At 54.7% G+C, this 17,696-nt stretch overlaps 2 protein-coding genes across 26 annotated transcripts in view; one reads left to right on the top strand and one right to left on the bottom strand.

Moving 5' to 3' along the window:
- GRIN1 (glutamate ionotropic receptor NMDA type subunit 1) overlaps nucleotides 1-9,387 on the top strand; it is a 72,170-nt gene extending 62,783 nt beyond the window's left edge. For 3 of the 25 annotated variants that reach the window (XR_254845.4, XR_254846.4, XR_254850.4), the window contains 4 exons: nucleotides 744-809; nucleotides 1,237-1,347; nucleotides 2,667-2,887; nucleotides 7,170-9,387. Coding sequence is in view for 8 of the 25 variants with exons in the window: in XM_005282306.4 (XP_005282363.1) it covers nucleotides 744-809; nucleotides 1,237-1,347; nucleotides 7,170-7,238 (246 nt within the window). In the remaining 17 variants the exon portion in view is untranslated. Of the gene's footprint in view, nucleotides 1-66; nucleotides 109-664; nucleotides 810-1,236; nucleotides 1,348-2,666; nucleotides 2,888-7,169 lie in introns of all 25 variants that reach the window. The other 22 variants (XR_010593720.1, XR_010593725.1, XR_010593719.1 and 19 more) reach the window with 13 other exon arrangements.
- A 4,669-nt stretch (nucleotides 9,388-14,056) lies between these two features.
- On the bottom strand, nucleotides 14,057-17,417 carry LRRC26 (leucine rich repeat containing 26). Its single transcript, XM_042859658.2, has 2 exons — nucleotides 16,634-17,417; nucleotides 14,057-14,426 (listed from the first exon to the last, which is right to left on the bottom strand). Exons 1-2 carry the CDS (start codon nucleotides 17,244-17,246, stop codon nucleotides 14,194-14,196), a joined length of 846 nt encoding a protein of 281 aa, XP_042715592.2. The 5' UTR covers nucleotides 17,247-17,417; the 3' UTR covers nucleotides 14,057-14,193.
- Between the last annotated feature and the right edge of the window lie 279 nt (nucleotides 17,418-17,696).

Raw genomic sequence — 17,696 nt, forward strand, 5'->3', positions numbered from 1 at the left:
CACCCTGTGGGTATAAACAGAGTCTCATGATAAAGATCAGTTTGACAATGTAAGACTTTTCCACAGGAGGAAACGTCAGACCACTAGTATCTGGTACATTACTAGAAGGTAGGCAAGTGGAAAGATTTATTTGTTAAACCAAACAAACAAAAATAATGGGTTTTGGGATCACAGTTTTGCCATGGCTATTTCCTGAGATGCCATGGAAGAAAAAGACATTTCATTCCATCCATCTTGCTTTCTTTTCCGTTTGTGCATGTCCGCAAAAGAGAGTACTGAAAAGGAGGAGGAAATGTATCCCCCGAGCATGCACTATGCACCAGCGGGATACATTTTGGTTACCCCCGGGCGGTGGTAGAGCCAGACCTGGTTACTCCTTCCCCATCCGAAAAGGTCACACTCATTGGCACTAAAGCAACTGGGGAGGAATTGTTCTGCCGTCGTGGTATCTGGCTGGTCCCCACCTCTAACAACGCCCTCTGCCCCCGGCGGCTGGTGCTCCCAGCCTCTATTAACCAGGTCCGACTATCTAACACCCATGGCTACATTTTTGAGTTCTGTTTCTCTTTGAGTTCATTCCAACCCCTGATGATATCATAGCGCTAACGCTTCGCTTCTTTCCTTTCTTTTCCTTTTTTTTCCTTTTTCTTTGGAAAACGTTCAGCTTTGCTCAAATGCATCATTTAAATTTTTGAATACATTTTTTACAGAATATTCATACAATGACTTCTCTTTCAATGCAGTCCTCTCTCTCTCTTGTGGCGCTAGGATTCAGCTTCAGAAAAGGCCCAGAACATTTTTTTTTAGTGGTAGGTGCAGCATCTCACCTCTCGGTCTAGCTAGACTAGTTCTGGAAGCAAGGGGCAGGAGTCAGCAGACAAGTCTGTTAGGAACAAAATGTCATTTAGCCACTGAATTTGAAATGGCTCCCCCGGGAATTTAGGCTAGCCATACAGACCTGTAAATGGACACAGAAAAGCACAGGGCTACTTCCCCCAAGGGGTTTGCATTTCTCCAGATCCTAGGCCATTCCAGCTAGTCACAGCCCTTTTGTAATTCCTTATTCAAGTTAGGGCCATGATGGCCCCTCGTGGAGGAGTTGGGAGTGACACCGGCAGAACATCTCCAGTAGCCGTCTTACCTAAATGAAGGACATAACATGGGGCAGTATTCAACTAGATTTAGAGATTCAAACAACACACTAGAGATCTAATCACTTATACATATTCATTTTAGGATAGAAAAAGTGGTAGAGCAGAACCTGACCCTAAAAAGAAAGCCACTTTTAGGTCCATCACCTCCACCCTGGCCTCCAGCTTCAAGAGACGTAGGTCCTCCAAAGATACGGTAAGAGGAAGAAGAACAATTCTGCCCTCTCTCTTTCTCTCTCTCTCTCTTTTCTGCCATCCCATCGACTACCACACACCCATCCCGAAGCTGCCAGTGTACATGCATAGCCTCATGTTCGTCAACAGTCAGTCAGTGAGTCAGTCTTCCCGTGTACCTGAAAGGGTTCGGGGACTCCTGGAGAGCAGGCAGGAGCTGGTCTGTAGTCCTGTGATGAGTTTGGAGATGCTACCGAGTTTTTTGTTTTGTTTTTGGCTGGATGAGTTTTGAGTTTACTCACCGTACTGGTGCTGACCTTTGGAAAACAATGACTATTTTTTTTCCTGTTCCTGAGTGTTCCTGTAACTGTTTGTCATTGTATGCCTGAACTGATCACCCCGGTTTAATTTAGGCACTGTCTCACCTCACCGAGAGCCATGCGTGTCACATTCTCTACATGTGGTTTTTGTTTGTGACTGAGAGCACTCAGGACTTACTGCTAAGTGCACAAGGAAGAGCTGTCTCTGGTTATGAGCGGCATTAATTCAGCTCTAGAAGAGAGACACCGATGGTTGAGAGAGGAGTTTTTAAAATCCCAACCTGATTCAAATAGTGTGTTTCGCTGCTTGCTGCCTCTAAAGCCCAGCTAATGTCAAACGGAAATACCGTGTCCTCTCCAGTTAGCAGTTCAGACACAACTCAATCAGGTTGGGCTGTTGAACTAAAAGCCAATACCCCATCTGTGCCCTTTGCACGGTGCCACTCTCTGCAGTTTGGCTAATCTGTTGTAGCAGTTGGATACGGGAGATCCATTTGGGGCCAGGCATCACAGTTAACAGGCTGCTGAAACACCTCCGACCTGCCCTGATCTGCAGATTTCTGCCCATTGCCGATTTGCTCAGGGCAGGTTCACATGGAGGCTGTTAGACATGATGCATGGCTGGGAACGGAGCGCCATTAATGAAACTGGGGTGGCAAAACGCAGCCCGCCATGTTCTGCAATTCACTTAACCTTTAACACAGAGGTGCAGCCCACAGAGACTAGAGGGACCTTCAGGAACTAGCATGTGATGGTCCATCTTGTTCCCAATGCATGATGGGACATGTAGTCTCTCTGGGCCATGGCTCTGTATGCAAAATGGGGGTGACTCCATTTTACGCTAAAGTAGAGGCTTGCTCCCAAGTGATGTAGAGCACGGTTTGGATCAGGCCCAATGTGCACTAGCAAGCTGCTGACCAGCCAAGCCCTCAGCCGGGCCGGGTTGGGCTGCCCCTTCCCTAGAAGCCACTGCTGCTGCCATCTCACCGAACGGGATCCTTTACCTTGGCTGTCATCTCAGGATATGCAGCACATGCCAGCTGGTTCAGAGAACGCAGGGGAAGCCCCCCAGCACCTTGAGGAAGGGATCAGAGACAGCAGACTGGAAGGAACCACAGCGCTAGTGTTACCCGTGCTGCACTCTCCAGGTGGAGAAGCTCTCAGCCTGCACTAATGACCCCCCCATCACATCACATCACATCCCCGAAACCCAGTACCGCTGAGCAGGCAGGAGGGTGTGAGGTGAGATTGCCTGCTGGGGGCCCCATGATGTCACTCCCGCTAAATGTCTCTCCACCTCAAAGCACGGAGCACGGCGGGGGGAGCAGAGGGTGAGGAAGGAGGAGGAGGGAGGGGGGAGGCTCTGGGGAGCTGGGCTGGGCTACAGAGCTGAAAGGTTCCTTCGTGGGTTTTGTGTGTGGCATTTGTGACTAATGCCGACCCCCGAGACCAAGGAAACCAAAGAGGCAATGAGGCCCCTTGTTCCAAAGTTAACCGCTAACCCAGAGCGGGGCTGGAGTGCCATGGGCAGGGGAGAGGGGTAAGTGTCTGGACTGGAATGGGGGGGCCGGGAGCTGGGTCAGAGGCAGGCCAGCTGGGCTAAGTGCTCCGCTGTGGGGCGAGAGGGCTCAGTGTGCATGTCAGGGCTGCCTGGGGCCTGGACTATTTGACACCCCCCCACACAGGTAGGTGCTGCTCATGTGAGAGCACTGCTAGGCGTCCCCCAGACTCCCGGGGCTCCCACCCCAGGGAAGGAAAGGCGTGACACCGTCCTGAGGCTGGGGGCCATACCCCTCCCCAGTTACTCTCTATAGCAGTGCCCTATTCCCGCAACCCTTCACTGCTCTCCAGTATGTCCCAGCATGATGCCTCCAGCGGGCGCCCAGCCCAGCAGCAGGGCACCGGCACCCCTCAGAGCAGCAGCGTGAAGGATCTCACCCTCACGCTCCTGGCCAGGTCACTGGCCTCGCTCCCCACCACAGCCTGCCCCACCGAGCACAGCCTGTGGCCCTCGCACAAGCGGGCACGGGAAGGTGCACCCCAACCTTGGTCTAGTTCACAGGGATCGTCTTGTGCCCCATTATCCCAAGGAGACAGGAGCGGCCAAGACTCCCTGCCGCTGGTTGTGTGGGGGTGGGCGGAGGCTCTCTGCCGAGGGCAGCAGGTGCCATGACTGATAACTGGGCACTTCTCCCCCCATGCCCAGTCTGTCCCGCTGCTGTGTTCCCTACAACTGGAAGGGCGGATAGTTCAGCCCTTGGCCTGGGATCCCAGATTAGATTAAACAGGGTTGTAAAGACGTTCGCTTGTGGTCTGGTTTTTGTCCCTACAAGGCAGACGTCAGGTTGTTTGGGCACCTCAACTCCATTTCCATACCTTAACACGCTTGAGTTTCTTCTACAGTCAACTTGAGCGCTGATGTTCTTGGCTTGATAGTGCTTGGTCTGGGGATAATTACAGCACCCCCTAATGTATGCTACCCGATAAGTGATCTCAACATGAACTCCAGCTGAACACAGCTTTTATATAGACATTTCCTTGGTTTTAAAATTGTTTAAAATGTCGTCTATGAACACTAACCAAGAAACCACACAACCGTTGCCATGTATAGTCTAATGATTGACAGATACATCGTTTCAATCTGAAATCATTGTCTTGTATTGTGACATTTATGGCCAAATTCAGCAGGACACTGGCTGCTTTATGCCAGTCTGGCCCTGGCCAGTTACATGGGCTTACAGCTGCTTTGTGTTGACAGTGCAATGCAAATCAGCCAGAGCATGCCTCGCCGTTTCCTCCCCTTCCTGTCCTGCACATTCCCCGGGGCAGGCTCCCCCCAAATGCCTTCTGAACCCCAGACATTCCTTGCATGCGTGTGGGCACACGTGCACACTCACATCCATACATGTACACACACGTGCACTATTGCCAACTCTTTGGAGCAGCACAATATTAAGCGCTGCTGGAGCCAGTCTCAGCCAATGAGTGGAGAAGCTCCAGCCCTCACATCATTTTCAGCCCTTCCCAAGGGGAAAACCCCTCTGATTGGCTGGATGCCTTCGCCACTTGTCCACCTCCTGGGGAAGAGCAGCTAGTGAGAGCTGCTGGAGGTGATGGGCCGCACTTACCTCCAGGAGCCAGAGGGGTTTGGAGGTTAAGGAGGGTGGGGTGCAGACAGTCCCTCTTTCAAAATGGCGTCATCTCTTACTCTCAATGGGTTTAAAGCCTTTCACGAAGATGCCCAGCGCCTCCCATATTTCTTCAGTGGAAACGAAGCCAAATTGCTTCCAGAGAAGTACAGTCAGAAGGCAGCGAAGAGCCCTGTGCAGTACCGATGAATGGAATTGGGCGACATCTTTGCTAAGGGCAGCCTAAGTCCCATTGAGCGTGATAGGAAACGGCAGCCATTTTGAGAGAACAGTCATGCTGAGTTTCTCTGAAGGGGGCCACTACTCTTCAGCCTCTGCTAGAGGAGAAACTTTCATTTACAAAAAATAATGGGGAATAGTCCTTAAAAGTGCTTCTAAAAACTATCCATTGCACCAGATATACCCAGGCTTCACCTCTCGGCTGGGGTTCGTGTAACTAGACAATGGTTGTGGGTTTGGGACAATTGAAGGCCCAATTTTAACATTAATTTTAGCTCATAAACTTATTACTGGAATTACTTGGCATGTCCAGAACGTTCATTTAGTATTCAAAGAACAATTGCTGGAATCTTTCTCCCAATAGTGTATGTTTCCTAGAGAACCAAGAGACGGGATTGTGGCTTTAAGTGTAAAACTCACGTGAGCTGTAACTATGGAGCGTCCCTTATAGACACTGCTTGTGATGCATGTAACACCCAGTGACAGAGCAGAGTCCCCCAAGACAGCCCGAGCTCACACTGCATCTGCTCTAGTCCTTAGATGGCATTTGAGAGGCCATAACGCCTATAGACAAACCTGAGATGCACATAATCCCCTAGAAACAGTACAAAACGGCAAAATACCAGTAGATACAGAGTGAGATGGACACGCTCATGAAAAACACAGCACAAGGCACAAATAAATGCCAGGCAATCCCCGAAGATCCCACTGAGAGCCATGCAATCCACTGAAAAACACTTTGGTGGGCAACCAATCGTTACAGAGCCCACCTGAGGTCCCAGACTGCCCTGGACAACACCTGAGAGTCCATATTCCTCACACACAGAGCATGGCATGCAGCTGACCCTGCTGGCCAGAGGGGTGATCAGAGCATTGTCGATTTCTGTCCTGACTGTTCAGTATATAAACCCTGCACTGGGTTTCTGTGCTCCGGGAGCAGGTCTCCAGCAGGGCCAGAAGGAAGTGGTTAGTAAGGGCAGGGCTGGGGAGGGAGAGGATTGTCTCTGAGAATTGATTTGTCTATAAATAGAGATTAAGACCCAAATGGAGGAAAGTTGGAAGTTCCTCTTTAGGGGGCCCTTTGGAACCGCCTTCCTTTGGCTTCAGTGGGCACTGCCTTAGCTGTGCAGGAGGGGATTATCCTACCAATGTAGGGTGACCAGACAGCAAGTATGAAAAATTGGAAGGGGGTGGGGAGTAATAGGAGCCTATATAAGAAAAAGACCCAAAAATCGGGACTGTCACTATAAAATCAGGACATCTGGTCACCCTATACCAATGTGACAAGGACATGGGACTGACAGGCCATGTCTGGGATCTGTAAACCCCTCCTTTCCCTTCTGGGTGATGTTGCACCCTTTCCCTGAGCTCATGGTGGTGGGTTTGGAGGGCACAGTGCTTGGGGTTATGGAGCTCAGGCAGGGAGCCTATCAGCTGAAAGGAAGTCTGTTTAGTTTTAAAAGCCTTTTCTTGGGGAGGGAGGAGTTTTGGGTACTAGCAGTTCAAACCAATTTCTGCCTCCTTACAGGTATCTCCCGTGAGGGGTGGGGGAGACTTTTCCAAATGAGCTTTTGCCAAACTCAATCTGTAGGAAAAGCAGGAAGCAAATTCCAGGCCACATCTTTACTGCATGTCGTATGTTGGCATTTTCACATTAACAACGATTTATCACAACTAAATCACGGGGCACATTTCTTTACCCACTAGAGGGGAAAGTCAAAAGCAGGCATATTGGGACAAGGAAGCCAAGTGCCCTGAACTAAAAGTGAAATGAAGCAGCCCAATGATAACTGACCCAATGGGCTGGCTCAAATTGATTCACGGGGTTTCTTGGTCTCAGTTCCTCACAGGAGCTGAGACTGAATTGCTCACCGAGCGCTCTAGAAGCTGCCATATTCTGTAGAAACTGTACTGTCTCCGGTGAACTCTCCTCCAAGCCAAGCTGTAGGGATGCTTGGGAACTGTCTGCAGCAACCTATGGAAACGCTTTGATTGCATTTGTAATTGACACTAAGACTGCAACAGTTTTCCTGCCGTTGCCTCATCCCTGAGTGCTACCCTGTAGGGACACACGGTTGAATGAGCTGCGCCAGGCGGGCAAGTGCCAGGGCTGCCTAACATCTCGCTCTCCTTGTCTGTGTATTTGTCTTTTGCAGCAGTATCATCCCACTGACATCACCGGGCAACTCAACCTCTCCGACCCCTCAGTCAGCACTGTGGTGTGACGTCCTCCAGCAGGAGCCATCAGTCCCTAGTTTAAGACGGCCCAGCCCAGGACTTCCTTTCAAAGGGACACTGATGGGTCCTTACTGGTGAGTCAAGAGGGACGCATCCTCCATCCATACGCAGTGACTTCATTGTCTCTCTCCTGCCCTTCCTGGTCCTGCTGACACGTAACGCCCCAGACTGCAGAACTAGGGACCATTCTGAAGCTGCACTGTACAGAGATGATCACTTCCAAGTCATGCCATTTTTTACTCAGTATTGCCACTGGCTGCAGATGAGTTGGAATTAAGGCAAGAGACGGCTCTGAATAGCCCACGGCAGCTGCCCTCACCACAGAGCAGCGGCAGGAAAAGCAGGGAAGGAGTGGATGGTTACAAACATGTTGCATCCTTTGCTGGGGGTGGAAGACAATTTGCTGAGACCTTGTTTGTTCCTAAGCGCGTGTATGGAATACCATAGCCGATGCCACATACTTCACATGGCACAGGAGGACTGTGACGTGGTGGTAGCACTGGAGCTGCTGGTTCCTGTCCATAGCTCAGCATGCAAGGCACATGTCTGCCTCTGTTCTAGTGTCGTCGTTTCAGGGAGCTGGTGCCGCCACACAGTCCGCTGATGAAACACGTTCCCTCTGGCTACAGTTGGGAAGAGCCTTTTCTCCAGCTCTCTCCATTGCCAGATGACGATAAAGTCCACAGCTCCCTATTCACCCACCCCTCCTGTCTACACCAAGCTGGCCCCCGCCCTGCGCCCACATTAGCCGTCTGTTTCTACATGGCCACACTGGTACCACCTCCCTCCCTCCCTCAGCTCCCGACTGCTGGCACTACTCCACCTTGCTGTGACACAGGTGGCTCGGAGGACTACTGCTGGCTGCTTGGTGAGATCCTGTCAGTGTGTTTTGAGTGCCCCCTTAAGTCCGTCTGCACACAAGACATTTGTACGGGCCAGGCCACACTGAGCACCGCTGCAGATGGGTGCCCAGCCCAGCACCGCCATGTACCAGGCACTGGCGCGCACAAACATCACTGCTCTGGATAGTTTGGTCCATCCCTTGCCTTTGCCATCCGCCTCGCTGCCCCAGCATCTCCAGAGCTCACGCCGCAGCAATGTATTTCATAGCAAACGGCCAAAGGCTTTCTGACATTCCTGCCGAATGCCCTCAAGTGCGTCTAGTGTCACAGCGTGGCCTCCCAGCACCACTAACGAGCTGTTGTGAGCGGTGTGCCCTGGGCATGACTACAGTGCTACACACACACACTGGCTTACCCACCGGACCTGCACTCACCATTGAACCTGAAAAGTGAGCTCACTAGCACCACCACCAGGCCTCCTCTGAACACGCCACAAGAGCTCGCCGTCAGCCTGGCGTCACCGGCATCTCTGCAAACAGAGACTAGACACAGCCCACCCATCACGGTGACCAAGTCACCACCACACATTCAATGGACAAGCCGCAGAAAAGGGGGCGCTCGGAGGGACACTTGCCCATTCCCCAGGTTCTTGTCCATGCTCTGCCCGATTCATCCCGCCTCGTACGTATCCAGGCGCCGTTGTCTCCTGTAAATCCGTTTGTGCAGGCAGTGGGGAATGAATGTGGCCAGCAATGCCGGCCTTTAACCCCATTGCACTATCTAATCAATTCTCTAGCAACTGCACAGCAGGCAGGCGCTACCCCATGTACAGTGTGTGTGTGCGTGTGTGCGTGCAAAGCTGTTGGTATATTTAACTCTTGCATGTGGAATGTAGATACATTTTTTAAAAGCAAACCTGTCTGCAGTGTGACACTGAAACACAGCCCCACCTGGGTGCGCTGACCTGTCCTGCCTGGCTGGTCTATGCCATGGCGTGGCGTAGCAGCAGCTACCTTCCCCCTCCAGTACGTTAACCCCAAGGGCTGGTGGCCATTGCAGAAGGCATTGGACTGTACAGTATTTCCAGACTCAGTGGGCCAGATCCTCAGCTGGCATAAATCAGCGTACCTCCGTTGACTGCAGTGGCACCATTGATTCCAGTCAGGCGAGGCCAGTTTACACCATCTGAGAATTTGGTCCACGCTACGTATACTTTGATGTCATGTAACTTAAAACACCATTTTGCAAGAGCTGGTAAAGTCCAAACCGGACCATAAAGCGGTTTATTCCAGTGCCTCGTGCCTCCCTTCTTTCTGTAGCCATTTTAAATTGAGACCCACCAAGCAAACCCAGCGGCTGCCACCAACTCTGAGCCTCCCCTGGCGTTATTGTCAAATAGCTTACCGATAATAAAACAAAAGGCCAGGGGTGGAGCAGAGCAACAAATGGCAGAGCCAGCAATGGGCACCAACTACAGGAGAGACCCAGCGAGAGCGTAAACAGGGGCCCACGTGCCGGGGATCCCAAGCCAGATTGCTCACGGAGCTGATCTGTGCCTGGGCCATCGCTCCAGACAGCGTGCGAAGATGTGCGCAATAGTCACGCCACCAGACGCGCTGCTGGAGTGCGTGGCCTGAAAACTGGCTGAGAGCGGCTAAATAAGCTGCATCCCAAGCCTGGTCCCTTCCAGGCTTCTGGGAGTCCCGCTAGTCAGCTGCAGCTCCAGCCAGTTCTTCGTTGACGGGCAGCCAAGTGAATAGCGTGCTAAAAACCAGGTCATGCTGACTTTTTGTTCATTAGCATAATAGGCATCCTGTTACATGCCTGAAAATGAGCATGATTGCTAGCTAGACAAGCAGCTCTTTGAGCGCCAAGGCTGCTGCTCGCAGCTCAGGTCAGATCTCTTGAACAGGACTACCCTAAACAGCAGTCACAAAAAGATCCTCCGTCCCCATCACAGCATGCAGGTGCCCGGCAGGCTGGGGGCTTGGTCCCTAGGTATAGGCACTGGGGGGGCGGATCTCACCATTGCAGCCGGTTTGCAGAGTCTGACGGATTTTCAGCCCAGCGGGGCAGATCGTCAGCTGGTGTAAATCGATGTCGTGCCCTGGCTCCAGGACTCCCCTGACTTCAGTGGCGCTGTGCTAATTGCCACCAGCTGAAGCTCCGCCCCTTGGGGTGTGGCTCTGCACAGCTGGCCCCAGGGGCAGAACCTGGCCCCTGCTCTTTCGCTGTGTCTAAAATAAACGGAGTTGGAAAACTCTGCTCTCGGCGCAATGGAGTCCTTGCTGTGGGGCTGTCTGATGAGCCCTGCGCTGTTCCGGTGAACGGCACTCACTGCGTGACTGATGTCACAATTGCACTGGGTTATACAGCGGTGTCTCTTTTTATTTACTATTAGAAGTGCATTTTACACACCCTTTGCTGTAGAGTCTGGGTGCTCTTTGCTGATCCCGTTATATACCGGCTACAGCTACACACAGGTACTGCCCTCCTTTCCGCACCTGCCTTCTAAAATCGGGTTGCAGAGGAGTCCATAGGAAGAGGAGTCTTCTCTTATGTTCTGGTGGCCACGAGTCTCAGCCCGATCTCCAGTGGAAGCTGGTTCTGACCCTTACTAAGGAAGCTCAGTACCTAGGACTTCATCACGGTCAGCACCCTGAGGTAGCCAGACCCCGACCCATTCGGGGCTTTGTGGAGGAGAAGCAGGCCGTGGAATTGGAGTCTGGATTGGGTAGGTAAGGGGAGTCTGCTCCAGTAGCATGCAGGCTGCAGCCAGAGCTTCCAGGTAGTGTTTGGTCAGTGCCAGGGAGAGCGTATTACAATGGTCAGGCTTGGAAGCAACAAGGCAATGGATGGGGGTGGCGAGGTCTTCTGGGAGTGCAAGGGCACTGCTCCTGGGCAGATACAGACTGTTACTGCAGAACCCCAGGGTCATGCACCTTTTAGGAAGCAGGGGCTGATGCCCTCAGCCCAAGATGTCATTACTGTTTTGGCTAACCCGTTAAAATGCCTCCCTCTGCCACTCAGTAGCCCCTCTCCTGTGCTCATGCAGCTCCGGAGCTGGACTAGTAGGCATCACAAGCCATCTGACAGAGACAAGGAGATTATTCTGGAGCATGTGAGGACTAGGCGGCAATGCAATATGGATTCCCAGGTTAAGATGTGTGGGTGCAGGTTCTTAGATTCTCAGGCCGGCAGGGACCATTGTGATCATCTAGTCTGACCTCCTCTGGGCCAGAGAACTGCCCCAGAATAGGTCCTTTTGACTGACAGCATAGAGTTTTAGAAAAACATCCAATCTTGATTTTAAAATTGCCAGTGATGGAAAATCCATCATGAGCCTTGGTGAGTTGTCCCGATGGTTCATTACCCCTCCCCTTATTTCCATTTGGAATCTGTCCGGCTGCACCTTCTACCCCGGCTCATCTTAGGCCTTTCTTTGCTAGTCTGAAGCACCCAGTATTAAATCTTTGTTCCCCATGTAGATACTCACAGCCTGGGATCAAGTCACCCCTTAGCCTGCTCTTTGTTAAGCAGACTAGAATTCTCTTTGAGTCCACCACTATGAGGCAGGTTTTCTACTCCATTAATCATTCTCTGGGCTCTTCTCTGACCCCTCTCCAATTTATCACTGTCCTTGAATCGTGAGCACCAGAACGGGACACCGGAGTCCAGCAGCAGGTGCCCCAGTGCCAAATACAGAGGTAAAACAACCTCTCGACTTCTCCTGTTACTGAGATGGCAGCAATAATAACAAAGCAATAAGGCAGCGTGAGGCTGAGACAATATTTCCCCTTAAAACAATGCCCAGAAAATGTCATAACTAGAAAGGAACAACTCCAGGCATTCCCAGCAAAGGGCTCACCCCCTACCTCGACCCTGTCCCCTGGCTGGAGAGGAAGCCACAGTGTGTCAGGATGGATTTAAGCACAGATCCCTGCATCCTTAGAATCAGACCCCTGTACTGAAAAGAGACCCCCGCCCCCGTTTGTTAGGAGTGACTGGCCCCCAGTGCAGGACCCAGAGGAGGAGGGCTGGGTGTGTCTCAGCCCCATAGATTATGTAACTGATGGGATGGGTGATCAGAGGGAAGGAGTGGCACCAGGAGGATGCCAGGCAGGGCTCACGCACATTCCAGCTCCACCTGACTCTATGCAGAGAGGGGCCAAAGTGACGACTCCCTGTGGGCACATGGGGCGGCTGAGACCAGGCTGTGCTTAGTGGGTGCAGTAGCGCTGGGTCCCCAGCCTGTACCCAGGGGCAGGCAACCCAACCCCACTGGAGCAGTGAGCGAGGACAGGCCAGCAGGGAAGGAGGCCGGGGGAGATGGAGGTTCTAGGGCCATAAGGGGATGGTGGGTGAGGGGAGACACTGGATGGGGCGCACATGTGAAGGGTTTGCTGTCAGATAACACAGAACTACTCCTTAGCACTCAGATCGCTGCATGTGTTCCCAGCACTGCATACATGGTGCTGCGGGAAGGGGAGAACAGGCTGCCCTTGAACGCCCAGTGTTTTCCTGGGAATAGCCCGGGGGGTGCGCACGGAGGTGTGTGTGTGTAATGGAAAAGGAAAACATTTTCCACGTGTGTTGGATTCCATTGTGCTGCTGAGTGGCTCTCAGGCCCAACAACCTGTCTACTGTCATTCCCCACTGGTAGGGTGGGTAACCTGGACTCTGGGGTTAGCTTTGGCTCTGGGAGCACTGGCCGTGCAGGAAGAGCTGGAGCCAGGAGTAATAGATTTGGTGATGCTTCCTCTGTTCCCTCTGGAGCCAGAATGCAGTTCCCAGAATGCAGTGCAGCTTTCTCCACGGCCAATCTCTGCCTGTAGGTCACAGCGAGCGCTCATTGTCAGATCTGAAATCTGAGCTCTCAACACAGAGGGCACAAGGAATAGTTCTGTTCCCCATTGTTGAGCCTGGTCCCAGTTCAGGTTTCCAGAGCACACACTCACGGTTACAAGTTCAAAATTCACTTGCCACAAATATTCTCTAAAATTTACCATTCCTGTGAGCTCTCCTGTCCGGGGACATGTTTGCTAGAACATCAGTGGGACACGAATGCAAACAGGGGGTGAACACAGCCAGAGCCAGCTAGTCTTGACATTCACGTAGGTAGGTCCAGAGCATTGTTCAGTATTTGCCCAGCTCCAGCTCTGACCCTCTCATCCTGAACATCCCTGGGTGGAAAGGTGCGCGCCTCTGGTTTGATTTGCCCACGCTCTGGTCTAAACACAGGAGAAACCAGAGCAAACGGCTCCTATTTCTCCAGGGTAGTAGCAGCATTCACACCCTGACCGTTCCCCTGAGCACGCTGTGACTGCTACTGAAGAAGCTACCCAACCACCAGTGCAGCAAGGAGGCACTGCAAAGGCTGAGAACATTGCAAACCTAAAGGCAATTCTCCGCTCACCCTACTGCAGCAGGCGCCAGGTTTCCTAGCGTGCCATCCCGGTGTTAGCCCTGTGGATGGGTGCAGGAACCGCACTCAGCCCCGGCTGTCACGTTCATATTGGGGTACTGGGCTGGACAGGCCAGAAGGTTACACCCTTCGGCTAACGCTGAAGCCCTGGTAATGGAGGGTCGTCCCGCTCGGTGCCTTTGAGGCAGATTAGGAAGCAGAGAGGGGCCTTTCACCTCTGAGGTGCTGGCCTGAACCAGGGCAGGTGGGAGCAGTTCCCATCTGCTGCTGGTCAGGGGCAGGTGTGGAAGATGATGGGGGGGTCTCAGCCCAGTCCTATTGGCTCTCACTCCATCTCAGAACAATTGGCACCTCGCTGGCAGGCTCTTGGAAAGAGCTGGAGGGCTCGGGGGTGGAGCCAGCCCTCGCCAGCCAGTGCAGATGGATGTTCAGGGAAGTCTTGCTGAAACTTTGGGGATTTCCCCCTTGGGTCGTTGCTGCAGCTCCAAGGAACGTGAGTGGGGCTCATGGTCCCCTGGCGGAGAAGGAAAGGCCCCGCAGCAGGGGAAGGTAACACAATTATCTTCCAGTACCCACGACAATGCTTGCCAGCCCTGGGACACAGACAGTACCTCGTCCCCTTGCTGGCCCACCCAGAGCTACTGCAACCACCGCACTCCCACTCGGGTGGGCTCCTCACCAATAGCAAAGTTCGTTCAGGAGGTGGTTATAGGCCACGGCCAGGGAGCCGAGTAGGAGGCAGATGAGGATGCTAGCCACGAAAGAGGCCGGGCCAATGAGCAGGAAGAAGGCGTAGTCCTGGGCGTGCAGCAAGCTGTCCTGGCAGTGGCTGAAGGACTCGTTGCCAATGGCCAGGAGGGGATACTGGTTGAGGTGCTCTGGGAATCTGCACAGGATCAAATTCTCCTCTGCCAGAGAAAGACAGACACAAAGGTCAGGCTGGGTCATGGTTCCCAACCTGGCAGCAGCACATGGGAGGTGGCTTGGGCTCCTGCCTGGGCCGGAGGAGGGCTACAGCACTGGAAGGGAAGGGCAGCGTCAGGGAGAGTGGCTGGGCAGGGTGGGCCGGTGCTCAGAGCAGGCCAGCAGCCGCGGGGAAGACCTGCAGGCCGGCTGGGTGTGCTGGTGCTGGGCGAGGTCACGCAGGACAATCCAGCATTGGGACGATGGGGCAGGCTGTGGGCCATGACAGCAGCCCTGGGGTGGGACAGGATGGCAGCCCTCAGGAGGAGCGCAGGAGCAATTCCTAAGTGGCCAGGAGCAATTCCCCACCCCCACCCCCCGCGCCTCGGTCTTCTCATAGTGCAACGGGTGCCAGGTGAAATGTGCTGCGCAGAGCTGGGGTTAATTCTGTCAGACCAACTGAGTGTCATGGAAACATCCTGCCCAGCCAGTGCGCAGGCCCAGAGCTCCCACCTCAACACGGCGGCACCGGGAGCGACTCGGTGCCCATGGTGATACACACCAGGAAGTAAGTCGGGTGGCTGATGGGGGGAGGCTGAACTGGCTCGTAGGCTGAGGAAGTGGGGTGGGACCTGGGGCAGACACTCTCTGAGGGCTGGGGGTATGATACCCACACAGGCCACTGGAGCTGGCAGGAGCCATGGGGCACTATCTGGTGCACACCCTGGGGCCCAGGGCAACTCCATAAACAGCCCTCCCATCCTCCCAGCCCAGGCCGCACTGGCCTCTCCTTTTCTTAGTGGACTGGGGGACAGAGAGGGGCCAACTTGAAACTCCCTGAAGGGGTTCAATGCACAGAGGCCAGGCAAAAGGCCTGGCACCAGCTGGCACTCGTTACCCCAGCCAGGCCGTCAGAGAGCTAAAGCGGGGCACCCTGCTGCCTGGATGGAGAACCCCAGCCAAGTGCTGCATCTGGCCCTTGCGATCCTGAGCACACAGGGACTGTGCAGGCCCTGTGGCTGGGAGACGTCCAGAGCGGAGCGCAGGGCCCAGGGAAGGAAGGGCTGGAGCACAGGGCAGCTCTGGTGGTGCCCCACAGCTACAGCCTCCCTGGCACCAACACTGCTCCCAGCAAGGGGCTGGCCCCTCACCATTCCCAAACTCCTGTCCTTAGCTGGGGCTGGGGCTGGTCCTGGGACGCCCCTCGGCGCCCATGGCAGGAGGGCCTGTCCAAAACCAGGGGCCAGAGGGTCCTGCCCATGTGGAGCTCCCTTCCCTCAGCCCCACTGTCCTTGACTCCCCTTTTACCCAGGCTCTGCGGCACACGGGCTGACTCCTCGCGGCCTTGCCCAGGCTTCGCCCGCGACATCAGTGAGCAGGCTGGGCCGCAGCGGGGGTCAGGCCCTGGCCCTCACTCCCTGCTCACTGTGTCCTGCCGGCCCAGGCCTGCTCCTAGTGAGTTGTCACTGCCCCTGCAGAGCAGGGGCTGCCCAATCCCAGGCCGGAGGCTTCGTTCAGAGCGGGGCTGTCACCCGAGGAATTCGTGTGTGACCAGCATCGTGGTGGAACCTGCAGCCACATGCCCTGCGGAACCCAAACCCGCCTGATTCAAGGGGAGGAGCCCCTAGGGAGCCTCAGGTCTACAGACCCTGCCTCTGGCTGAGAGGATGGAATAGATCTGCTGCCGTCAGTGCACGAGAGTCACTCGAGGCTCCCTTCCCCCAGCCTGGCCAGCCCTGGGAGTGAGGGAGTCGAGTGGGGCTGGCTGGAAAACGAGAACTCTGCGGGGAAGGAAAGAAGGGAAAGAAGGGAAAGGAGACCTCGTACAACCGGAGACCCTGAAATAGGCCCGTGGTTGGGCTGTGCCTGACTCGGGGCCAGGCCGTCAGCCTGGCTCCCCCAGCAGGCTACGAGTTCATAGCACACGCTCTCTCTGGCCCAATGGCCACTGCATTATTTCTACCAAGTGGAACAACTTCAAACAGGAGAGATTGAGAGACCCATTGTGTGGCCCAGTGGCCAGGGCCCTCCCCCAAGATACAGGAGTGGTGGGGCTGGGCCCGGCCTCTGAGAACGGTCTGTCAGAATCAAGAGGGGTCAGTGAAAAGGGAGCCGGATTGTCCAAGGAAGAAAAGGTTTCACTGAAAAATTCCTGCCCGGCTCTAGGCTCGACTCTGCCCTCCGTGCTGCTGCGTTGCCCCTCCATTCTTACCTTGGATTTTGTCCCCGTTGCCCATAAGCCAGAGGAAGAGGGGCTGGATTTCACAGGTGCACGCCCACGGGTTGCCCTGCAGCGTCAGGGAGCGCAAGGCCGGCAGGTTCAGAAAGACGCCGGCATGCAGTGACCTCAGGGCGTTGCTGTGCAGAAAGAGCTCCTGCAAGCAGGGCAGTGCTTCCAGCACCTCTGGGGGCAGCTGGCCAAGCTTGTTGGCCCCCACGTTGAGAGTCACTAAGCCTGGGAGAGGCAGGACAGTCTCGGCCGGGAGCACGGTGAGGTAGTTGTTGCTCAGGTCCAGCTCCCGCAGCGCCCCGAGCCCTGCCAAGGCCTGGCTGTGGATGCTCACCAGGACGTTGCTACGCAGGCTGAGGTTCTGCAGCGCCTGCTGCGAGCGGAAGGAGCGAGCCGCGAGGACTGCGATGTGGTTGTAACCCAGCCACAGGGCACTGGCATTGGTGGGCAGGTTTTCGGGCACACTGCGCAAGGCTCGGTAACTGCAGTCCACTTCCCCAGAGGAGCATCTGCAGACGGCAGGGCAGCAGGGGGAGGGGAGTGGGCACAGGAGGAGAAAGGCCAGGAGCGTGGCCGGGCCCCTCCAGCCAGCCATGCTTAGCTGCCAAGAGAACCACTCAGCTCCCGTTCCCCCAAGTCCTCCAGTGCCTGGACACACCCAGCCTTCCTGGTCCGGCTCAGCAGCCCGCACAGGCTGGCTCTGCGGGGCCGGGGCAGCCGGCCGTGCGGGCGCCAGGCCGGGGGCCCGCAGTGCCTTGCACAGGTCTCAGACACCCTGCAGCTCTTCTGGCACTTTCATCCCCCTGCCGAGTGCAGCCTCACCTGCGCTCTGCAAACATTCACCTGGCTGCTCAAAGGCCAGCGGCTCTCCCCTGTGCGGTGTCTTCAGGGCGGAGCTGCACTTCCTTAGCAAATATTTTCACAGAGCAGACGCTGCTGCCAAGATGCAGAGCCAGGGTCCCCCTCCCCCACCCCACAGGAGACTGCTCCAGGCCAGGTAGTGCCGCAGTGCCATACACAATCACCTTAAGGCCACACCCTTGGG

The sequence above is a fragment of the Chrysemys picta genome, chromosome 18 (genome assembly GCF_011386835.1).
Source record: "Chrysemys picta bellii isolate R12L10 chromosome 18, ASM1138683v2, whole genome shotgun sequence".
Classification (NCBI taxonomy): domain Eukaryota; kingdom Metazoa; phylum Chordata; order Testudines; family Emydidae; genus Chrysemys; species Chrysemys picta.